At 38.1% G+C, this 22553-nt stretch overlaps 1 protein-coding gene and 1 pseudogene across 3 annotated transcripts in view; both read right to left on the bottom strand.

Moving 5' to 3' along the window:
• Window positions 1–6096, bottom strand: part of LOC309801544 (26S proteasome regulatory subunit 4-like) — a 36275-nt pseudogene extending 30179 nt beyond the window's left edge. The window contains exon 1 of the transcript XR_014296151.1: window positions 6007–6096. The product of XR_014296151.1 is annotated as a 26S proteasome regulatory subunit 4-like (transcript). The remainder of the gene's footprint in view (window positions 1–6006) is intronic.
• The window catches only part of CTTNBP2NL (CTTNBP2 N-terminal like), a 67590-nt gene extending 46536 nt beyond the window's left edge, over window positions 1–21054 (bottom strand). Inside the window, exons 1-3 of one of the 2 annotated variants that reach the window (XM_082616467.1) lie at window positions 20985–21048; window positions 8998–9121; window positions 6007–6114 (exon numbers count right to left, since the gene is read on the bottom strand). In XM_082616467.1, coding sequence (XP_082472593.1) covers window positions 6007–6105 — 99 coding nt within the window. In that variant the 5' untranslated portion in view covers window positions 6106–6114; window positions 8998–9121; window positions 20985–21048. Of the gene's footprint in view, window positions 1–6006; window positions 6115–8997; window positions 9122–20984 lie in introns of both variants that reach the window. The other variant, XM_082616468.1, reaches the window with a different exon arrangement.
• Window positions 21055–22553: the final 1499 nt, after the last annotated feature.

The following is a 22553-nucleotide window of genomic DNA, read 5'->3' as shown; positions in this document are numbered from 1 at the left end:
CATGGCTCACGGGCCCAGCCGCTCCACGGCATGTGGGATCTTCCTGGACCAGGGCACGAACCCGTGTCCCCTGCATCAGCAGGTGGACTCTCAACCACTGCGCCACCAGGGAAGCCCCATGTGTACTATCTTGATTGTAGCAATGGTTTAATGTGGGATACATATATCAAAACATCAATTTGTATACATTAGATATATGCAGCTTATTATATGTCAATTTTACCTCAGTAAAGTGAAATAAAAAAACAAAAATATAACAAATATGTCAAATCGAGCAAATAGAGAAGCAAAGAAATCAATGGGAAAAAAATCAATTTGAAAAAATTTTCCACAATGTCTGTATTTCCTGTTTTCATTATAAAGAGAGAGAGAAGGGAATGCAGTATGACATCTGTTCCATGCCCCACAGTACACCCTTAACCCTTGCCAGCTGTCTCAGAATACATGCTTTTGGTTGTGAGTGGGGATGGATCAACTCAAAACCATCAATTCCCATAAGAAAAACAAGCTACAGTGCAAGCCCTTCTGATAACAAAGATTTAATTTAAAATGCTCATCTTTCTTATGAAGGACAGCATATTATCAGTACCTCTTGCTTTATGGAATATACCTTTGTTCCTAAATGGATGAACTTTAAAACTTATGTTCTAATAATAATAACTAACAGTAAATGAGCACTGAGTATGTCAATTAGCATTTGCTACCTCATTTAATTCTTGTGATAACCGTACCATTCTACCATATAGCTTAACAGGGTAAGTAATTGGTCTATGATCACACAGCAATTAAATGGCAGAGCTCAAACCTAGGTATGTCTGATATGAAAGCTCATGCTCTTAACAGCTACACTTAACTGAATGTTCTAGTTGACAGTTTTGTAGAGTGCCTAGTAATTATCTTTATGCTTCTTTTTTGAAAAGCTAGGATTTCATGTATGCACATTACTCAGAGAGTAGGAATAAAAAGTATCAGCAATTCCAACTATATAAAACACATAAAAACTTGGCCCCAAATGGCCACTGATTAATTCCCTTCTAAAACATGTTTCATAGTAAAGGTTATGAATGTAAATCTAAAAACTCCATAATTCAATTCCCTAAATAAAGTTCTACTTGCTTCTTAATATCCCAGTACTTATCCATGCAGAAACTGGACTTCTTTCGGTTATAAGCTTATGTTCATGTGATGTTTATTAAAGATTTAAACTACCTATTCCAATCCTAAAAGCTCTTCCTAAAAACATCTATCAAAATGGGATCATTTTCGGTCAAAGAATTGTTAGGTCCAGGCTTATGGGTGACAAAGAATGCTTCAACTTTGAGTACATTTAAGTATATTCATGGATCTCTTATTTTTTTTTAATGCAAACACACTTGACAAGCTTACTAGTATAGGACAATGCATGTTTTTTGCTAAATTCAATTTTACTTTCCTCATCTCAGACCAGCCTTTATAATAATCTGCTTCCATAATAAGCACAAGGCCATGACCAAAAGCAGATGTCAGATTCAACCTACAGTGAACTTGTATTTGTAATTTTCTTGAGCCACAGCACCTTCCATAACTTTTGTTTGTTCTACATTTTTGGCACTGCCACAAGATCCTTATAATTATTATTATTTTAAGAATATTTTTGGCAAGCATAAATCATTTATTGTTAACACAGACACATATGTAACATTTAGATTTTTTATTTTTAATTCTGGCTGTTTAAAAAACTCACAATAGTTAAATATTACAGTCTCATACTCTAAATATATTTCTAACTTTGTCCTGTCTACAACATTTTTGTCTGTAAATTTTCTTGCCTGGGGAATTCTCCAATGGCCTTTGGCCAAAACAAACAAAGTTATATCCTAGACGTTAAAAGAGTTTTATACCTGTTTTATGACTGAAGTATCAGTGGAAAGGAATTCAAGACTCTTTAAGCTAATCCTATGTGAAACTTGTAATACTTTACCATTTATTATTGCAGAAGCAATTTAAAGAATGCTTTAAAATAAAATGATACTAATACAGGGTAGATTCTACTTAGTCATAGCTAAGTGTAGTCTGCATCAGATCTGAGACATGCAGATATAATATACCCAATGTGGAAGACTCAAACTATTTAATTGGACTTTTTATTGGCAGTCAAATCTATTTTCCAAATTTTAAAAATTAAGGTTCCCTCATCTTCTTCTAGAGTAGTCAGACACTGCTGGGAAGCTTTTCCTAGATTTTCTTAGAATTAATGAACTGGGCCTCTCTTGCTGAACTGTGTGGTTCCACCCCAAACTCCCCTGGACAGTTCATGAGCAATGTAATCTGTTTTCACTGTGGAAGGGATTCCCATAGTGTTCTGATTCATGAAAATAAAGTGGTCAGGTCAAAGGGAGACACTTTTATGAAGAAGGCTTTTCTCTGATGTAATCCCTCCTAAAATAGAAAATCACTTTATATAAAGTTCAATTAGGACCAAATACTGTATAAATGGCCTCTGTAACAATTAGACTTCAAATACAGAAGAGGCTGAATATTACATTATTTTCTATTGACTTCTCTGGTTCTATGCCAAACATGTCTAGGCTGCAACAGAAGAGTGAGGAGGCTCACTCTTCTGTAAAATTTCGGGGAGAAAAAGAATTACGGGGGCTCTACAAGGGTGTAGTTGCAATCTGAAACTTTGCAGAAATTTTGGAAAATGAATGAAGCTCTTTTACAATTATAACTTTATAGGTAGGATTTACTTACAAACTACAGGAACTTTTATAATACATCCTTATATAAATCTAACCCTTGCCAATGTGACCTACTATTTATTTAACAGCAACAGTGAACCATATGGTTTTGTTCAGAGATGCAAGATTAAAGAATAGATTTTATGTCCAAGAAAAATCTCTTTTAAAGGTAAGGAGAAAAAAAAGATAAGCTTTTTTTACTTAAACATAAAGGAAAAACCAATCATAGCTATTTAGGACAAAGACCAAAACCTTTTCAATCAACTAAGCATGAATTAAGAAAGAATACTAAAAGGAAGAAAATTAGTGAGCTGTCATATTAGTCCAAGAAGAGCAAGTGTTTGTTGTTAAGCAAAAGCTATATAGAAAGAATGCAGTGAAATCTTGACATACTACAGAACCAAAAACAAACAAAAATAACAAAAAACCCAAGCCAAAACAAAAACCTACTGCACAAATAAAACAAGATTTCATTTTAACTTTAAGAATCTGGTATGGCAGTTGCTTTTCTCAAAGGACTGAGACAATTTTGACCCCCAGCTGCTACTTATTTTATCTAACAATAGACTATTTAAAGATGTATTACTTCTGGTGAAGCTATTCATTTCACCTAAACTGCCTATAGTTTAAGCCTCAGAAGAGAACTTTACCACTTACAGGCTGTATGCACAGACTAAATACAACACTTGTGCCTGGTTCTGAATGGTATCTTATATCAAAATGCCCTCTTAATTATAGCTCTTGCTTCTCAAGCTGCTCTTTCAACTTGTCAGAAGCTTGCCTAAAGTATCTAAAATTGGATTCACGCAGAAAAAAATTTTTTTAGGAAAACATATGCAACAAGCACCTTAGCATCTGTTAACATTAAAACCAGAAGGCAGTCTGTTTAAGCACACATAATAAGGCAGGCTGTAAAATTTAATAATTCACAACATTCATTTTGAAATATTATGGCAATCTTTTAAAACAATGGCATACATTTCATCTGTTCAACAACTATTTATTGAGCATCTATATGCTCAATAAAACAAACATAAAGCTCCACAGGTTTGTATCATTTCTCAAGCTAAAAAGCAAAGAGAAAATAAGGTCATCCTCTAATTTTTCTGTTAGAGGCAGCCATTCCCCAACCCCTACCCCAATTATGAGAGGGGTGAGGCCCAGAAGTTCTTGTATAAGTCAACTGCGATATTTACAGGAAACTTCTTCCTGGAGTCCCAGTGCAAACAGGGACAGATCCTCAGGTGAGGCTATTTATTTAACACATGCTACCAAGCTATTGTAGTTTTCTAAAATCTGATTGCTATTTATAATAATGCTGCTCCTGGAAAATACTTTCTGAGTTCTAAAAGGACACGAACAATGCACTTTCTAGTTCAGCCTAGGCAGTGGAACTCTTCCAGGTCTAGGCTGATAATTCCTGTGGAGAGGAGAGCCAGAGGTCTCAGAAGAGAAGAAGGGAAGGAAGTAGGAAAAACAACAGGCATTAGGAGTGAGGATTAGGAATTAACTCAAACTTTCCTCAATCCTTCTTTTTCTTTTCTCTTGATCGATCAGATAGACATGTGAAAATAAATGGGAGGGTGTCCTATGTTTAATCAGGTTAGGACTACTGGTAATAGTGGGATGGGGTTATGAGAAATAGAATAGTTTTCAGGGACGTACAGGGAAAGGATGAGAAATCCCCAATAGTGACAAAAGGGGAAGACCTGTGGATGTGGCAGAAATGAGTCACCAAGCAGAGGGGACGTTTTTATGTAATATATGTTGGCAGGGGAGTCATTAAAAAGTCAGGCACTGTTGAGGGCACACTAGAGACATCAATTCAAATGATTAGCTACCACTGACTGTTCCTTGGATATGGGGTACATGATATGTACTGAGAGAATATAAATAAAGGGAGAAGAAGAAATGAATCCTACACTGTTGGGGTATTTGTAATGCCATGCAAATTATAATGTTACACAGAAATACTAGTTATTAATCATTTCTTTTTAATACAGACAAGGAAGCTTTGTTTCAGACAGACTGAATGACTTTACCAAGGTCACACAGTCATGCTTAGTGGCATGACAGGCAAAGACTTGGGCAATGAACTTTATCACGTGACTAGACATGTGTCAAAGCCATAAACATATGATCCCCAGGGACACCGTGCAAAACAAGACTGAAATAAGTGCGAAAAGGAAAATAAGTCAGACTCTACCCCATACCAGAAGGGAACTGCCTCATGCACTCCGGAGAAATGAAACCACTGGAAATCACTTATCACACATTACAAAGCTCTAAGGGAAAACAAAAAAGCAATAGTTTTCAGAAGAGACTATGCTTTCTTCAGCATGCCCAAGTCTCATCTTCTTTGGCCATTTCTCCTCACCTACGGGGGTATTATCTTCCTACTACTCACACAGATAGCCTTAAGCTCTTTTCTTCCCCTCTCCAAATCTGATTTCAAGACAGATTGGGAAACATCCTTACCAAGGTGTAAAAGATTCAAGACCCTTTAAAGGAGTTATGCCCTCTTGATTTTTTTTTTTTTTTTTTTTGCGGTATGCGGGCCTCTCACTGTTGTGGCCTCTCCCGTTGCGGAGCACAGGCTCCAGACGCGCAGGCTCAGCGGCCATGGCTCACGGGCCCAGCCGCTCTGCGGCATGTGGGATCTTCCCAGACCGGGGCACGAACCTGCGTCCCCTGCATCGGCAGGCGGACTCTCAACCACTGCGCCACCAGGGAAGCCCCCTGATTTTTTTTTTTATGTAGACTTTTTTAGAGTAGTTTTGGGTTCACAGCAAAATTGAGTGGGAAGTAGAGTTGCCGTCTACCACCCCCCAGCCCCATGTATTTTAACAGATATCAAATACTGAAAAAAAAGTAAGGATTCTTAATCTGGGATCTAGGGAATCTATTCATGGTCTTAATGGGGTCCTTGATCTATCAGATATTATATCCTGAATTATGGTATATGCGTGTATATAGATTTTTTAGGAAACAGGTCTCATCAAGTTCTCAAGGGGTTGGCATTCAGAAACAGCTAACGCTACTAAGCTAAAGAATGAAGTTCAAAGTCTAGACATCAGGTAGAGAGACTAAAGGAACTATTTGGAGGCAGAAAGGCTTCATCAGTGTCCCAAAATCATACCATACAGGTGGCTGCTATAGCAAGTATTGATATATATACCCAGGCCTCTCAACTTCAACTGGGGCTATAGAAATATCCTAGTTAACCAATGATATGGCTTTCAAACATATGATGACCACTCTCTCTCTCTCTTTTTTTTAAACATACCTTTAAAGCTTCTATAACAAGGTCCCTTGCTTCAAGCTCTCCTTCAAGAATACTGAATAGTGTTAGGAGTTCTGGCTTGCTGAGTTTTTCCAGATTCATCCTGAAAGCCTAAAACAAGGACAATAATCAGACAATCTCCAGAAGACAGAGTTAATTTGATACTATTAAAGAAAAAATAAAGTGAGACAGATAAGAAAAGAGCAACAATTAGAGTAGAAAATACTTTAAGAAAGGAAATGGTTATAATTAAATGGAAAAATAAGAACTTTCTGATGTTAATCATAAATTAAGCAGCAAAAGAAAATAAAATTCATTTTAATTATTGATTTCATCACCATTCACAAAGATCAAATTTTCATCGTTTTTCCTCCAGGCATATATACAAACATCCTAGAAGGTCTCAGAAAGAATTAGTCACTAATTTTGTTCACTAGAAGTTCAGGTAAAATTTTGTTAGGATGAACACTATTTCAATGAAAAACTGTTTGACCACGAAAAGATATCCCAGTTTTAGATAAGTAAATTCCAAAATTGTATATAAAACATTGTGGGATCCCTCTGAAACTGGCTGAAATGAATTTGAGCAAAGATAATGTTTGGTGGGAGTATGGGAGAGAATTTTCTTTTGAATTGTCTACTTTCACAGAGAACATCTATCACAATATTTATATTTCATATAGTAAAATAAGACTTAAATGCAACCATGTACAAATGTACTTTTAAATGACTGCTTAAAATATATTGTTTAAACATCTTAATTGGCCAGGCTACTATAAACTGAATTTATTTGACTTAACAAGTTCACATTTCTATGAAATCTTGCATCTTTTAAAATATGTTAAATGGCAAATTACATGGCATAAACTCAGTCCTTTCCATAAGATTAATTTCTCACAAACCACACATAGATAGAAGCTAGACGGCGTACAATCTTGGAAGGATCTTCTGACCATTGTGTATGGTAAGATACATTTCATAACTTCTAAAGTACAGCAAGTACTATTTTCCCTCTCCCACTCTTTACTTCTAAATTGCCACTCTCATATAGTTTTTTTTTTTAAGTGAATCACAACATGACTAGTTCACACACCCTCCAGTAACTCCCAACTCCTATGAGCACATTAAATTTTAGGAGGCACACAAAAGAGGCATTGATTCCTTCCAGAGCTACTGCCTTTAAGCGAATGAGAGCATGTAGAAAATGCATACTTCACTGTGTTGTTAGATGTTGCTCCAGGACACACTGTACAAATCTTTTGCCACATGGTAAAACATGTTCAATGTAACTTCAGCTCTAACTGCTAACTTTCTAACTGGTGAGGGTTAGCGACTAGTAAGTGATTCTCACATTCTCACTTCAGTATTAGAGAGCCCTTACAACAGTTACTTTAAAAATAAGAGCTAAAAAATAATTTAAAAAACAAAAAAACAACAAACCTAACAAAGCTACACTTAACATAAGATGGTATGCTGGAAAAAACACATGGCTTTGCAGTCAGATAGATGCCAGGTCAACATCTTCCTAGTTGTGTGACTGGGCAAGTTTTCTGATTCTCAGTTTTCTTACCTGTGAAAGTGAAATGATGATATCTAACTCATAGGACTGTTGTAAAGATTGAGTTAATAAATATAAAACATCTTGCCAAGTTCCTGATAGAAGCTGATCAATGGTTTAATTATTAAGAACTACTATCCTCTCTCACTTTCCAAAAGAATTCCAAGAAAGGCATTACCAAAATTGGGGGCAGCCAAGATCAATTACTTCAGAAATAAGTGACTTTGGCTGCCCTCTTGTAGTTGGGAACCACAAATGAAGAAGGATGATAGCATCCTGGAGTGAATAATGATGAGGAATTTAAACTACCATTTGAGTCACACTGGTTTCTTAGATGAAACCCTTCCCCCAATTCCTGATGGTTTCATGTTTTAGTCTCTCTCAAGGAGATTATAAGGCAGAGAAAAAATCCTATCATTTTATTCCTTTTTTCACCCCTCCCTGGTGTTAAGCAGAATAATGGGCACTTGGTAAAGGTGCTCCATAAATACCAACTGCACTGAGTAAATCAATTAGGAATAGAGCTAAAAATGATAGTGTTTACACATATTACTCTCTTTTCCTTCAATATCTTTATACTCCTTAAATATTCTCATTTAGAAATCTAAAAACTGTGGCTTAAGGATGCAGTGTGATATAATAAAATATAACAGACCGGGAGTGAAGAGTATAGAATTTTAGTCTCAGCTCTGCTACTAAATAGCTATAGGGCTTTGAGAAAAAAAAATTACTTAGTTGCTCTGGCATTGAGTTTCCTCACAGGTAAAATAAAACAGACTAGATAATCTCTGAAGTCCTTCATGGTTCCATTCTAAGCTTTCATGAGTGAAAATCAAGAATTATTTGTTAGAGAAATCAATTAAATAAAAATTACAGGTAAATATACAAAGAACTAAAACAGATTGTACCTAAATCACAGTTTTTATCTGTTGTGATAAATATACATCCTCATAAAAGAGTGAAATTGAAACAACCTTAAGTCACTTTAATTATAAAACAGTCTAGCCTAGGCAAGAAAAAATTCTATTCTTTGTCAATGGCATAAAGGACAATATTCATGTTACCTCTACATTTGTAAATAACTTCTGCACACAAATTTTAATATTTGGAACATTTTGCTAATGTATCAACTTATTTAGCTTGGTGTCTACATGAAATAAATATAATACAAATACAACACAGGAGGGGAAAAAAAAGGGCCACAGCTGTGTAATTCAAACCCAAGAGGTCTGTTTTCACATATTCCTATAACCATTCTTTATAAATATTAAAATGTAGTTCTTTGCTGTCCTTTACATTTGAATCTAATTTTAACACACATTGCAGTAACTTTTTGTCTGAAATATAAATGAACGATAGTAAAACTGCATTATGTTTTAGTATGGCAGTGATATTCCTGGGGGTGGTATGAGGGTGGGGATGGGGGTGATACTGACCTGATAACTGGAAGTCACACTTTAGTCCTCAAGTATAAATTCTTAAGGTTTTCTTCAGTTAAAATTTGGGAAAATTGACAAATATATTTAAAATGTCATCAGCATGGTGGAAAAATGTCCAATGCTGCAAAATAATAAGAAATTTACTGTCTATGTGACCATACTATAAACAATTGGTAAATCCCAAGAATGTCAACTGTCATTATAGCTGATGAGGCCTGACAGCTGTTGGTTGATACAGACAAAAAGAAGAAAATAGCCACTTCTTCAAGTTGAAGCTGAGTAATATAGGAAAAAATATCAGGAATCTGACTTCCCTTTTGCAATCATAATTAGGGAAGGTGAGGTCGTTCAAAATCTTTTCACTGTCATTTCAAGGACTATTTTATGAATGTCACCAGAAGAAACTGACTTTCTCTCCCTCAATTGATAAAAGCCTATTTACTTGAAACACCATTACTTATGCACAATGCACTCAGATAAAAAAATAACATAATTACAACTGAACTTTTCAAACTGCCAAATTCGTGTAAGGAAAATTCTCATCCCCTCATCTCTTGCCAGTCAATAAACAAACAAATCAATCTGTCACCACCTCAACTTTGTAGGGCTTATTACTCATCCCAGATTCTACTTTTTCCCATTTATTTTCAAATATTAAGTGTTGAATTATATGTAATTTTTGGTTTATGTTTTTCTAATAGTGTATTAGATCCTACAAACTTAAAAAAAAGATAGGCCCTAATTTTTATTTGATAAAACATAAATTTTGTCTTGTATTTATGGTATTTAAAGTACCAAGTCCATTTGACTCCAATTTCTGCCAATATATAAATTATACGGTCTAAGATTTTCAGAAAAAGGCTGTTTCTAACTTCATATTCATTATCAGAAATATGACTGCCAGATTTTTGGCATGTCATATTGTAGTCTGCAGACTCATTCTCCACTTATTTTCTAAATGAGCTGTTACTTGTCATTGTCCATTAAGTAACTGTGAAAGACAAGATCGTTTCAACCAGATGCTCAGCTCATTCCTTCCGGTAGAATCTCTCCAAGACCCAACTTTCCTTAGAGTTTAGATGTAGATATTTCTGCCGAAGGAATGCTACAGTCTATAAATTTGAAATAAAAACCACCTGTGGACAAATTGTCTGTATATATTATCATACACTGTGGTACAGCTAGCTGTAGCTATATTAAGCTTTATAGTTTTCTCAATTAAAAAAATATATAAACATATATAATAAAAAGTTACACATATTTTAATACCCTGGAAAACTGAGCCTATTTATAGACTACATATGAAACTTGTTTTTAAGTTATTAATAAATGATTTCAAACATGAGTTTGCCCAGCTTACAATATGGTCTATTCACATGCTACTTCCCACCAAGTCAGGGCCAACAGTCAGGAGAGCATGAATCTCTTCTTCTTCTTTTTTTTTTTTTTAAATAAATTTATTTATTTATTTATGGCTGCATTGGGTCGTCGTTGCTGCGTGGGTTTTCTCTAGTTGCGGCCAGCGGGGGCTACTCTTCGTTGTGGTGCACGGGCTTCTCATTGCGGTGGCTTCTCTTGTGGAGCTCGGGCTCTAGGCATGCAGGCTTCAGTAGTTGTGGCGTGTGAGCTCAGTAGTTGTGGCTCACGGTATCTGGAGCACAGGCTCGGTAGCTGTGGCGCACAGGCTTAGTTGCTCCGTGGCATGTGGGATCTTCCCGGACCAGGGCTCGAACCTGTGTCCCCTGCGTTGGCAGAAGGATTCTTAACCACTGTGCCACCAGGGAAGTCCATGAATCTCTTCTGTATGAACTTTCATGTGCCAACAGCCACAAGAATTATGGGTATCAAGGAGGACACTGGCTCTGCACCTCCACTGTACCTCCTGAACAGCAGTGGTCATTTTGCCATGGAGGTATGCTGCTCTGGCTTGGGCTCTGTTCATTTTATTCTAGCCTTTTCCCTTGACCCAACATCTACTCATTCTGGTTCTGGTTGTGCCTCTTCCTTCTTGAGGAAGTCTCAGCTTTTGCTCTGGAACTCATTCTTTGATAGAAGGCATTGTTACCTTTTTACCACATGGAGACTGGGTGGCAGAAAAAGAAACACCCCAGTTTCTATAGCTATGTAAGGAGTAAGGCAGGGCAGGGTGGAGTACACGTAGATGTTTATCTAGTATCTGGGTTTGTGTATGTCTTTATGTGGAACTGAAGGCCTTATTTCTATGTGGTGGGTGATGTGGGACAGGAAAGAGAAAAAACATTTTAAGGTGAGTCTCAGATATTTCTGGACATAGAAGCACCTCAAAAAAAACTACATAAATCTTTTTTTTAAAATCCATTTGGCTAGCACCAAAAAAAAAAAAAAAAAAAAAGAAATCAGTTATTTTACCCAGGAGACCACTCTTGCAAAACTGGATAAAAATCAATTCTTTACTATATACTCAGATATCAGACTAAAGAAATTTATACTTGGGCTACAATTGACTAAGATTCAGGCCATTCAGTAAGTTTTTAGTATCAGTGATAAGGTATTATTAGCACGGATGTAAAGCAAACTTGCTCCAATTATGTAAAGACTCTTTCCAGTACACATAAGCAAAACCAAAATTTGGGAGGCCAGTTAATTCTAAAAATTCAAAGAGTCAACACTGACATACAAAGTGGCTGTTCTGACAGCTTTCCATAGATAATGTACTTCCTTAAAAATCCAGTATATATGAAATTAAAAAAAATAAACATGTCACATTTATAAATACTAAATCTAAAATGGACAAAAGTGCACTGCTATTTTAAAAAAAATGTATCCAAAGCAACCTCCTATCTGAGGGCGGAAGGTGTTGACACATTACCTTGACTATCTCAAGATTTAAGCCTTCCCACCCTCTGGCACTTTTGGTTTTTCATAAAGGTTATTTATGCGTTTGGGGGTAAGAGAGTGACAACATTCCAAATTGTACCTCTCATTCCACTTTTGGCATTTTAGGATTAGGCTAGTAAAGAAAAACATGTCAAAATATTATCAGAAAATAAATTTTCTGATCATGAAAGCAGATCTTTTGTACATTTACTAAAGAGAGTTGTTTCTGCTATTATTATTTACAGATTCTAAAACCAAGATAGAAGAACAAACCTTTTTACTGAATTCTACAATACTATGCAATAAAAGCTTTACTACAAATGTCAAATCAATCTTCTTTCAGTTGAAGGTAAAAGATATTATCTGAGTATTTGTATTCTTATGTGTCTATGTGTTATAACGTGTTATGGGCTAAACTGTGTCCTCTAACCCCAAAATTATATGTTGGAGTCCTAATCCCCAGTACCCCCATGATGTTACTGTATTTGAAGACAGGGTCTTTAAAGAGGTAATTAAGTGAAAAATGAGGTCATGGGGGACTTCCCTGGTGGCGCAGTGGTTAAGAATCTGCCTGCCAATGCAAGGGACATGGGACGAGCCCTGGTCCGGGAAGATCCCACATGCCGCGGAGCAACTAAGCCCGTGCGCCACAACTACTGAGCCTGTGCTCTAGAGCCTGCGAGCCACAACTACTGAAGCCCAACACCTAGAGCCCGTGCTTCACAACATGAGAAGCCACCACAATGAGAAGCCCGCGCACTGCAACGAAGAATAGCCCCTGCTCGCTGCAACTAGAGAAAGCCCACGTGCAGCAATGAAGACCCAATGCAGCCACAAATAAATAAATTAATTGATTAAAAAAAATGAGGTCATGGGATTCTCTGGTGGTCCAGTGGTTAAGACTCTGTGCTTCCACTGTGGGGGGGCATGGGTTCGATCCCTGGTCAGGGAACAAAGATTCTGCATGCTGTGTGGTGCAGTCAAAGAAAAGAAAAAAAAAAAAAAAAAAAAAAGAGGTCATTAGGGTAGTCCCTAATCTAATATGCCTGGTGTCCTTATAAGAAGAGAATTTTGGACAAAAACGCAGGACAGGGAGAGACCATGTGAAGACACAGGGAGAAGATGGCCATTTAACAAGCCAAAGAGAGAGGCCTCAGAAGAAACCAATCCTGCTGACACATTGATTTCTGACTTCTAGCCTACAGGATTGTGAGAAAATAAATTTCTGTTGTTTAAGCCACCCAGTCTGTGGTACTTGTTATGGCAGCTCTAGCAAACTAATACAACATGCTAACTGTTTACTACTTTTAAAGACTATTACAGAAACTAGATCAAAGCCTTCCCCTTACCATGAGAATGCCTGAACAAAGAATGCCCTGCTTTGTCTTATCAGTCTGCTTTTTCCAGCAACACTATGTATAGGATTATATAAAACAGAATGGTTTTGAAACAGTTTTGGAGATTGTAAATTTCAGGATCCTGAAGTATAATATGAATAATGCACTTACAAAGAAATTACAACAATGCTAAGGGATTGAGGTGCTTGTTTATCCAATACTGTCAATATGGACTTTGAAGGAGGCCTCAAGAAACCAGTTCTGTAATAAAGCTGATTATTCTTTAAGATCAATACTTAAAATGCTTTCAGTACTCTACTCAAAGCTGATTCTAGGATACCAGATATTCTAGATTTATACTTAGTACAGAAATTAGTAATATAATTGAGCTTACCAATGTTAATCACCACTTCCTCAGAGTTTTATTTGATTATTTTTTTCCTCAGAGTTTTCTAGAGTAGTTTTCTAAGAAGAATTCAAGCCTTAATAGCAATAATAAAAAAGACACACACTTTTTGAGCTAAACATAAACATGTTCCAGGCAGTGTTCTAAGTACTTGACATGTATTAATTCCGTCCTTACAACCTTAGGTGATAGATGCTATAACCATTATCAACAAGTTCATCATCATCATCATCATCATCCCCATTTTACAGATGGGAAAACTGAGGTACAAAGGCTAAATAACTTAAAGTCTCACATCTAGTATGTGGCAGAAATAGAATTTGAACCTAAGTAATTTGACTCCAGAGGCTTCCTTAGAAACCACTGCTACTTGGTAACCACTGTTCACATCTGATTTTCTCATTTTATCAGCTAAAATATGATTCACAGAGCTGGAAGGGATCTCAGAAATAATCTAATTTAGTACTCTCATTTTACAGATGAAAATTGAGGCCAGAGTTGTTAAGTGAATTACTGAAGATTATAGTTAAATAGTAAAATTATTAAGATCCAGTCTAATCCACTTTCTGGGACACCATGATGGATATCAGGGTTTTGTTTTGGTTAGCTCTGTTTTAAGACTCATACATCTCTAGTGTATCTGTGTGTGTGTGTGTGAATGTCTGTCTCACTTACTATGTGTGTACATCTGTTTCTATCATTGTCTCTCCTACATGTTGCCAACAACATTTATATGCATCCTGAAGAAAGGGAGGAAGTGGCCTCATGCCCATAAACAAGCATTCAAACATCTCTCCCCCAAAATGAGGACATCTGGCACAACGCTATTAAAAAACAGGTCTGTCTACCTGGATATCCGTTTACACCTTTTCAAGTATTCTCATCTGAGACAAGACCAAACCAGAAGAGCTACATTAGTTAAGCTACTGGAATGTACGCTAATGAAAATGAAGAATAGTTTTTACATGAACACATTTTTTCATTAAAATTAAAAATATGTCTTCTAATATCAGAAAGTTACCAGCAGTATTTACCATTTCAGGTATATTTGTCAGTGGCTTTATTTATTTCAATGAAATTATAACATGATTTCATTGAAATACGTATATCTGTCTATATCATCTATCTGTCCATCATTCCCCTAAATTTTTGCTTTTCTGAAATAATGCCACCATGATTTGTAAAATACCACAATGAGGGAACAATAATATGTAGATTGATCTTATTTCCAGTAAAATGATTCATGGGCCTCAATTCTACAGGCAGCCTGGAATACAAGAACCCTTCAAATATTCAACATTAATGTTGGATGAAGTTGTTGACTCCATCAGGATTTCAAACCAGGAAGAAACAGAGCATATGGTGTGGAGGATGAACTGTAATACAGTCAAGGTATCTGTGTTTTAGCTATGCCCATAACCTGACTCTCCCTGAACTGTAAAAAAATTTCACAAAAGCCTGTAACAGAATATTATAACTGATGATGTTTTGCCTTTTAACTTCTGTCTTCTAAATCAGACCACTGATTTTTTAAAAAGTTTAACAATTTGATATCAGTTGAAAATGACCAACAGACCTAGCAATTGTTTTTGCTCCAAGGTTTTTTGGGGACAGTAACTCTTCTGGGAGGCAGTGTGTTGCAGTGGAAAGTGCTTGACTTTGGAGCCCTACAGACCTAAGTTTGCATCCTGGCTCTACCACTTCATACTTCCTTGATCCACGTAACCTCTGAGCTTTCAGTTCTTCATCTATAAAATGGCGATGACAATACATACTCTAACAGGATACTGAATGGTTTAAATGAGTTAGTGACTGGTCAGTTCTCTCATTTCTCATCCCTGGAGAGCATATATTTGGTTTCATCTGTACGGATAACGAAGTTTTCCTTTTTCCAATGAGTTCTCACTTTCTACCACTCATGTGTCTAATTTAGAAATCAAAACAAGTTTACTCCTTCTAACCTGGTAGGTTGATCTGCTCCAAGAAGGAGATGGCCTGGCCAGTTCCTGGGAAAGGCAGCTTAGGAACACACACAACACGTATTCAGGCCAATGGTTATCTGCACACTACGTGGGAAAGAAAAAGGACAATCTTCTGCCTAGACTGGCTTTTTGTGACTTTAGGATATAAGTGAAAAGATTGCCTTTCCTTCCACTGAATTTCTACAGCTTTTAATCAAGTTATAATTTTAACTCATAATACTGATAAACGCGTTTTCTAAAAATATCACAGCTATTTTGAAATCATATTAAATGCATAACGGATATGTATCTTATTCATAACCCAAGAGCAGTTTTCACATTTTATTACATCAATTCATCTATTTACATAGCTGTCTTTTGTCTCATAAGATTCTGCTCTTCTAGACAAATACTCTGTCTTATTCAGCTTGATAAACTTAGCACCCAGCAGTCTCTGGTTCAAAGGGGTAATCAAAACATGCTGGCTGGAAAGAAATGTACAGTGCAGTACCTTGAATTACAGTGTACAAAACTGCACTTTATCTTCTGGGAAATAAGAAGCCACTAAACATTTTTAACTAGGTGAATCTCACAATAAAAATATAGTTTTAGGAAGGTTAAAGCTTGACATACAGAGTTGATTTGACTGAAGAGAAACTGGAAGCAGAAAATGCAGTTGGGAGAAAACTTAACAGTACAGGTATGAGGTTAAAGTGTGTGAACTAGGATCATGGCAGTAAGAATAGTAAAAAAAAAAAAAAAAAAAAAAAAAGACCGATGCAAGAGACTTTATAAAGAATGTATAGTAACTTGGTACTGGTTTTTTTAAGGAGGTAAGAGGGGAAGTAATCCCAGATCAGCTGAGGTTTTTAAGGCTGGGTGACTATAATGATGATGCCATTAACAGAAACAGGGATGTTAGAAAAGGAACGGGTTTGGGGGAGGAAATAATGACTGTGATGCGAGACATGCTGAATGAATGAGAAGTAACTAGACCCCCAAGAGGAACGTGTTCAGACTCAGTGAGTGTGGCGAAGGCTAAAGGTTTAGAAGCAGATAAGTCTTTAGGGGTGGAGCCTTTTCAGAAAATTTCTTCTGTGTCTTCAATTTAAAACAAGAGGCAATAAGAAGAAGCTGATACATAGGACTAGACCAGATCTTGTTTGTACCATCAAATATTAAACCAGTTAAGAACCAGATTGTTTCTGTTCTCACTCCTGTTCAACCCACTACAACAGAAAGGACTACTTAGCAGAAACCAAGGAATGGGGAACACCTTCCTTCAAAAAACCCCAAACTTAGTGCTCCTTTTTTCTACAACGTACCCGTCAGTTCATTCGCCTCTGTTATAATTTATAGATTTTATTTCTCATTAAAACAACTCATCCCTGCTTGCTTCTCCCTCTGCACTCCTTCCTCCCTGGCTCACCTTTCTAGGCGAGCAGACCCAGAGCACACTGCAGCCTCTCCTTCCCTAGCAGCTCTGCACAAAGGATCCATGCAGATGCTCCCAAGGCCCAGGGTCAGGAATCTTTTTTGTCTGTAAACCCCGTCGTCCTGTGCTCTCCTATTTTCCTTCCTAGCTTCTATTTGAACTCAGTAACAGTTAAGGATTATATTCTTTAAACTCAGTAACAATTAAGGATTACATTCTTTGTGGCTCCAAAAGGCAGAAACGATTCATTTAGCAGCAAAGCACACATTTAGAGTGGAAGCTCTGGCTTTGGACTTGAAATACAGAGTTTGGAAATAGTCGAAATAAATAGTTACTACATTTACTACAATAAATAGTTACTACATTCTTTACTTCAATGCCTGCTTGTAGTCCTGTTTTCCTCAGCCCACAAACCCCTGTCCTCTACTCCCCCACCTCCACTCTTAACTTCCCTTTCCATAGTTTCTTCATACCCATTTGAGTTTTTCTTATGATTGCTCCTTACTTTGGGGGTAGTAGAAGAGTTGTTCAAAAGGCAAAAATCACTGTCAATCAAAATTACCATTGAAAATCCCTTAAATCTCACAGAAGGTACAACCCTGCACCATAATCACGGCATCCACAAAACCATTTATATGACACTGAGGGTGAAGGTACTTAAGACAGTGTGGAGTGAAACAACTGACAATTCAGAGAGAAGACATCAGATGGTTGAATCCCTTGCCTTTCCTTTTCCAGGGCCAAAACGTTTAAGGAAGATAAGGTACATGACATAATTATGAAACACACACACCGTAAGACACATGCGCTGCCCTAAAAACTCTTTGGTCGGATGTCTGAGATCATGACATATACAAGCTTTATTTCCCTCTAATTAGGAAGCTTAGCTATATATTCAAATATTTAAAACAAAACCAACCAATAACTAAACTCAGACACTAATTCTTCACATTTGTTTAAATGCTAAAGGAGTAAAAGAATATTTAATATTAAATTCTTTAACTCACATGCAAAGTGCTAATAGTAATGGCAATAATACCTACCAATTACTGAGTGCTTCCTATATGTCATGTTCATGTAATCTTTAAAAAAAAAAATCTCTGAAAGTCATTTTTAAGTCACAGCTGAGGAAACTGAGATATGGTGAAGATAAAAAAACTGCCATTTCCCTGGGTCATACAGCAAAAGAGCAGCAGAGCTGGGATTTGAACTCAGGTCTGCCTTTAAAGTCTGTGCTGTAAATCAGCACACTTTATAGCCTCACCATAAATAAGCCACTTTCTCACTGAAATGCTTTGAACTAAAACTAGGAAGATTTGATTTTTGGTTATTATCAGCAAATATCCAGGAAATAAGAAAAAATGGCCTTTAGTAACAGGCTGACAAGCTATTCCTGGGGTCAACCACCATAGACTGGACAAACTTCCTCTAGAAATAAATCTCTGCTTCTTGTATCATGCCACTAAACACCAATTCAGTGGCCTAAAAATCCTTGTATCAGATGTCTGAGATCATAACATATACAAGCTTTGTTTTCCCCTACTTAGGCATCTGAGCTAGATATTGAAATATTTAAAATAAAACCAACCAATAACTAAAATCAGACACTAATTCTTCACCTTTGTTTAAATGCTAAACAGGAAGAATATTTAATATTAAATTCTTTATGGACTGTTTATACTAACAAGATGTGCCATATCTTATCAGTAAATTATCTTTCTAGTCTACCTGAAGGGGTCAGCTTCAAACTAAGTTCAACAAACGCTCACGAAGTCAAACTATATACTAGGCATTGTGAAAGGTACAAAGATGAAACAAAACATACTAATACCTCTCAAAGAATTTATAATTTAATGAGGCAGATTACAAATATACCTTAAAAGATCTCTGCATACAATGTTTTTCTTCATCTGACATAACCAAACAGGTGTTGAAAAAGTTAAAGGAAAGATTTCCAAGACCCAAATGTGTATCAAACAGATCCTGCTTATTGTGCCAAGTAATCAAAGAGCATTATTTGCTTTTTCCTCTCTGCTCATTAAGGCCCTGGCAATCACCACAACTTTGGTTTCCTTAGTCTCTAACCTCAGTTTGTTTTCTGTTCTCTGCTCATGTAATAAGATATATCTTTTTGGGAATTCCTGTTCTGCTTTCAGTTCTTTTCTGCTGCTATTGCTAAGGGCCCTTATCCACCTATCGCAGTACACTTTGTGTTTGCTGGAGAGACCCTGCACAGTTTCTTCTTTGTGCCTTTTTATCGGAGATCTGGAAACAATCACTGAGCAGATCTGTGAGCACTGAGACTGGTTCTGAAAACTTCAAACCTAACTATTCAAAATTAATTACCTTCAGAAAGTCTACCTTCAGAGACTCTAATCAGGAAGGTAAAAGACAGCTGTTATAATTGCCCCCATGATTCCAACTCCTTGCATCCCATGGTTATTATCTTTGGCTATAAATAACAGTAGTAAGACAGACTTCAGACCGAAAGCAAAAGAAACAATGCTAAAAAAAAATATGGCAAATTTTAATATATGAAAGTCCTAGCAATAGATGATTACTAGGGATTCAATGGCATTAACATTAGGCCAAAAGCATCAATATTTTGCACCTGCTGAAATGAAGGCCTTTATGAGCACACTATAGGGACACTCTCTGGTAGTCACATGTGTGTGAATAGCTGGAGTTTACCTTGCTTTTATTTATCCTTATCGCTGAGATTTAAAATGTGCTTTTAATTTTCATCCTCTGAATTTTGGTAGATGATAGTGGTCTTGTAAAACCAATCAACAACATCATATATATATCAGTTTCACCTGGAGGGAAAAACCCACCATAAAATAGGGGCTACAGAGTAACCAAAGGCCACCAGACCAGATTAATCATAAACCTAGACCACTGAACCTGAATTTCCTTCAAACACTTCCTGCCTTTTGTTTCAACAGAACTATACCTTCCAGGTTAACTGCAGTCTCCCTGAGCAACAGACCAGCCCACCCGAGACTAGGAGATACTCATTCCTAATCTAAAGCTCTTTATTTACTTATCTGTACTGTTTCACTTGAAAGCATGCTGTTATTCACTGACAGTCCAACAATATACACTGCATTCCTACCCACACAAAACCAACTCTGTAGATATCCAACACGCCCACCTCACTATGAAATACAAAAGGGTGGTTTTTCATCCAGTTTTCAGGGAAGAAACAGGGTGGAAAGCAAAAATGAAAAGCAACTCAAACCTAAAAAAACCCTTAGAGGTTGGGTTCTCCCTCAAGGAATAAAGGTACAAAGGGGGGGGGCAGGGAAGGTTACTATTTCTCCTTCCTCCAGAGACTAAAAAGGTCCCGAAGCAGGTGAGCCCTCGATGCCCCACAGGAGAAAAGAGGATCCTAGGGGCTTCAGGCGGAAGGTTGAGGATCAGAGAATGGGGGATGGGAAGAACCCAAGTGGGGGAAGGCCGTTTCGTCCGTGGAGCTGGCAGTCTAGGTCGGGTCTCTGATTTTTGCATCGCCCCATCTCTTTTTTTTTTTTTTTTGAAAACACTGATTTTTATCTTACGGATGAAACTAGCTCTGGTCCCACCCTAGCGAGCAGGACAGGTGTAGGAAGGGATGTTTGGCCTCCCGGGGGCGGCCAGACAAATGGGGTGGGGACGGCAGTCTACAGAATGGGAACCCGTACGCCTTCTCCCAAGGTTAAGGGGCTGGGCGAGGGGGCCCTTTAAACGGAGGGTGTCAGGAGGGCAGCCCCTTCTGGGGAGCCGGGGTTGACGGGGGACAATAAGTGGCTGCGAGCACCCTCGAAGGTTGAGGAGCCGCCTCCTCAGGGAATACCGGGAGGTAGAGGAGACGGCTCCGCCCCCTCAAGGGATGGGCGCGAGCGGCAGTTGGGACGGCGGCGGGAGGACACCGGTGGTCCTACCCCTGCTTTTCTCTCGAGAACCCGGCCTCCCAGCCGCCGCCAAGCCCGGGCGCCAACGGCTCCTACCTTTTCCCAGCGCTCGGGGCTCCGCTCCCTGCCGCCTCCGCCAGCCGCTCCATCCACAGCCCCCTGAGGCCCCGCCCCTCGACCGCCTGGCGAGAGCCCTGGCATTCGGCAGGGCCAATCCCCTTCTCGCTTCTCCAGCCCCGACACCAATCCGCTCCGGCTGGAGGAGGGGCTTCTCCAATGTCTTTTAGGCTCCTCCCGGGGCCCCAAAATCCCTTTTGTTTGGGGAGAGCCTAGCTGGGATTGAGCTCGCGTCACTTCCGGGAGGAAGCGTAGTCCTCCGGCCCGGGCTCGGGGGTGGGCTTACGACCCTCACGGCCCGGCTTCTGAAACTTTCCACCTTGTAAGTGATTTCTGGACCGGACGGTGGCGAGTGCTTCGTGTTTACCCTCATGCTACGGGCAGCTTAGGAACGGCGGGTTTCGGGTGCCCTGATTGATCGGGCACATTAACGTTTCATTTCATCCAAAATGTTAATAAATGAAGTGCGCTTTGGGTCTGCTTTAGAAAACCGGTTGTTGAAAACGTGGTAACGTGGCTTGCCTGCTCTCTTTTTTTTTCTCGTACGAAGCCTGTGCTAGAAACAAGGGCGCAAAGATGAAAAACCCGGAGACCCCCCCCCTTCTCTTTTCACATTACATTTGGAAGAGAATAGTAGCTCTGGAGCCCATGGAGCGGGGACACCGGGTAGCCCAAACCCAGCCAGACCTGCCTTCCAGGTAGAAGTCGAATGAATAAAATTTGTGTGTCATGGTTTTCTACGCTATGTTTTCCAAATGAGGGGACTTTTTTTTGTGTCCTTGGCCCCATTATGCTGTGGGTTACCACGTTTGCAGTGACGCTGGGACACAGGACAGTAGAGGATGCAAGGAATGCCTGTCCCTCGTGAACACAGGAATGCAGATCTTGCTGGTGGTCGCAGCAAGCCTTACCAGCACCAAATAACCCAGAAACGGGAGAGGATGCACCCCTTCCTTAGGTCAAGGTTTCTGGATCCTTTTCCAGTTCACAGATTGATTCAACTGGTTAAGAGAATAATAACCACATTGTTTTAGATATAATAAATACTTACAATTAAATATTTATAATGCATAAATAATTTAAATTAATTTTAATATATTATTTCTAATATTAACAATTATTATTAAGCAAGACAGTATTAGGGGCCTAGTACTCACCTAGGCAGACTATCTCAGGACAGATGCAGCCCTGTCCTCATGCAGTTTAGAGTCTGGTGGAAGGATGTGGTCAGTCTGCAATCGTTGATACGTTTGAAGGAAGTAAACTGGTATTAATGTCATCACTGTGCCAGGTACTTTCATATAATGATATTTAATCTTCACTACCAAATGAAAAATCTTTCCTAACCTATAAGATAGACATCATTGGTTCCCATTTTACAGATGAGAAGATAGAGATTCAGAGAAATCAAGTAAAGCTATAGAGCTAGTAAATGGTAAATAAAGAACTTCCAACAAGATGTGTGATTTCAAACCTGTGCTATATTCTGCTCACCATACACTTGGCTCTCACAGGAGGGCTGGTCCAGAGTGGGTCTGGATGACTGTA

Source organism: Mesoplodon mirus (genome assembly GCF_964341445.2).
Source record: "Mesoplodon mirus genome assembly, chromosome: 3".
In the NCBI taxonomy this organism is placed as follows: domain Eukaryota; kingdom Metazoa; phylum Chordata; class Mammalia; order Artiodactyla; family Ziphiidae; genus Mesoplodon; species Mesoplodon mirus.
This window is presented reverse-complemented; position numbering and strand designations above follow the sequence as displayed.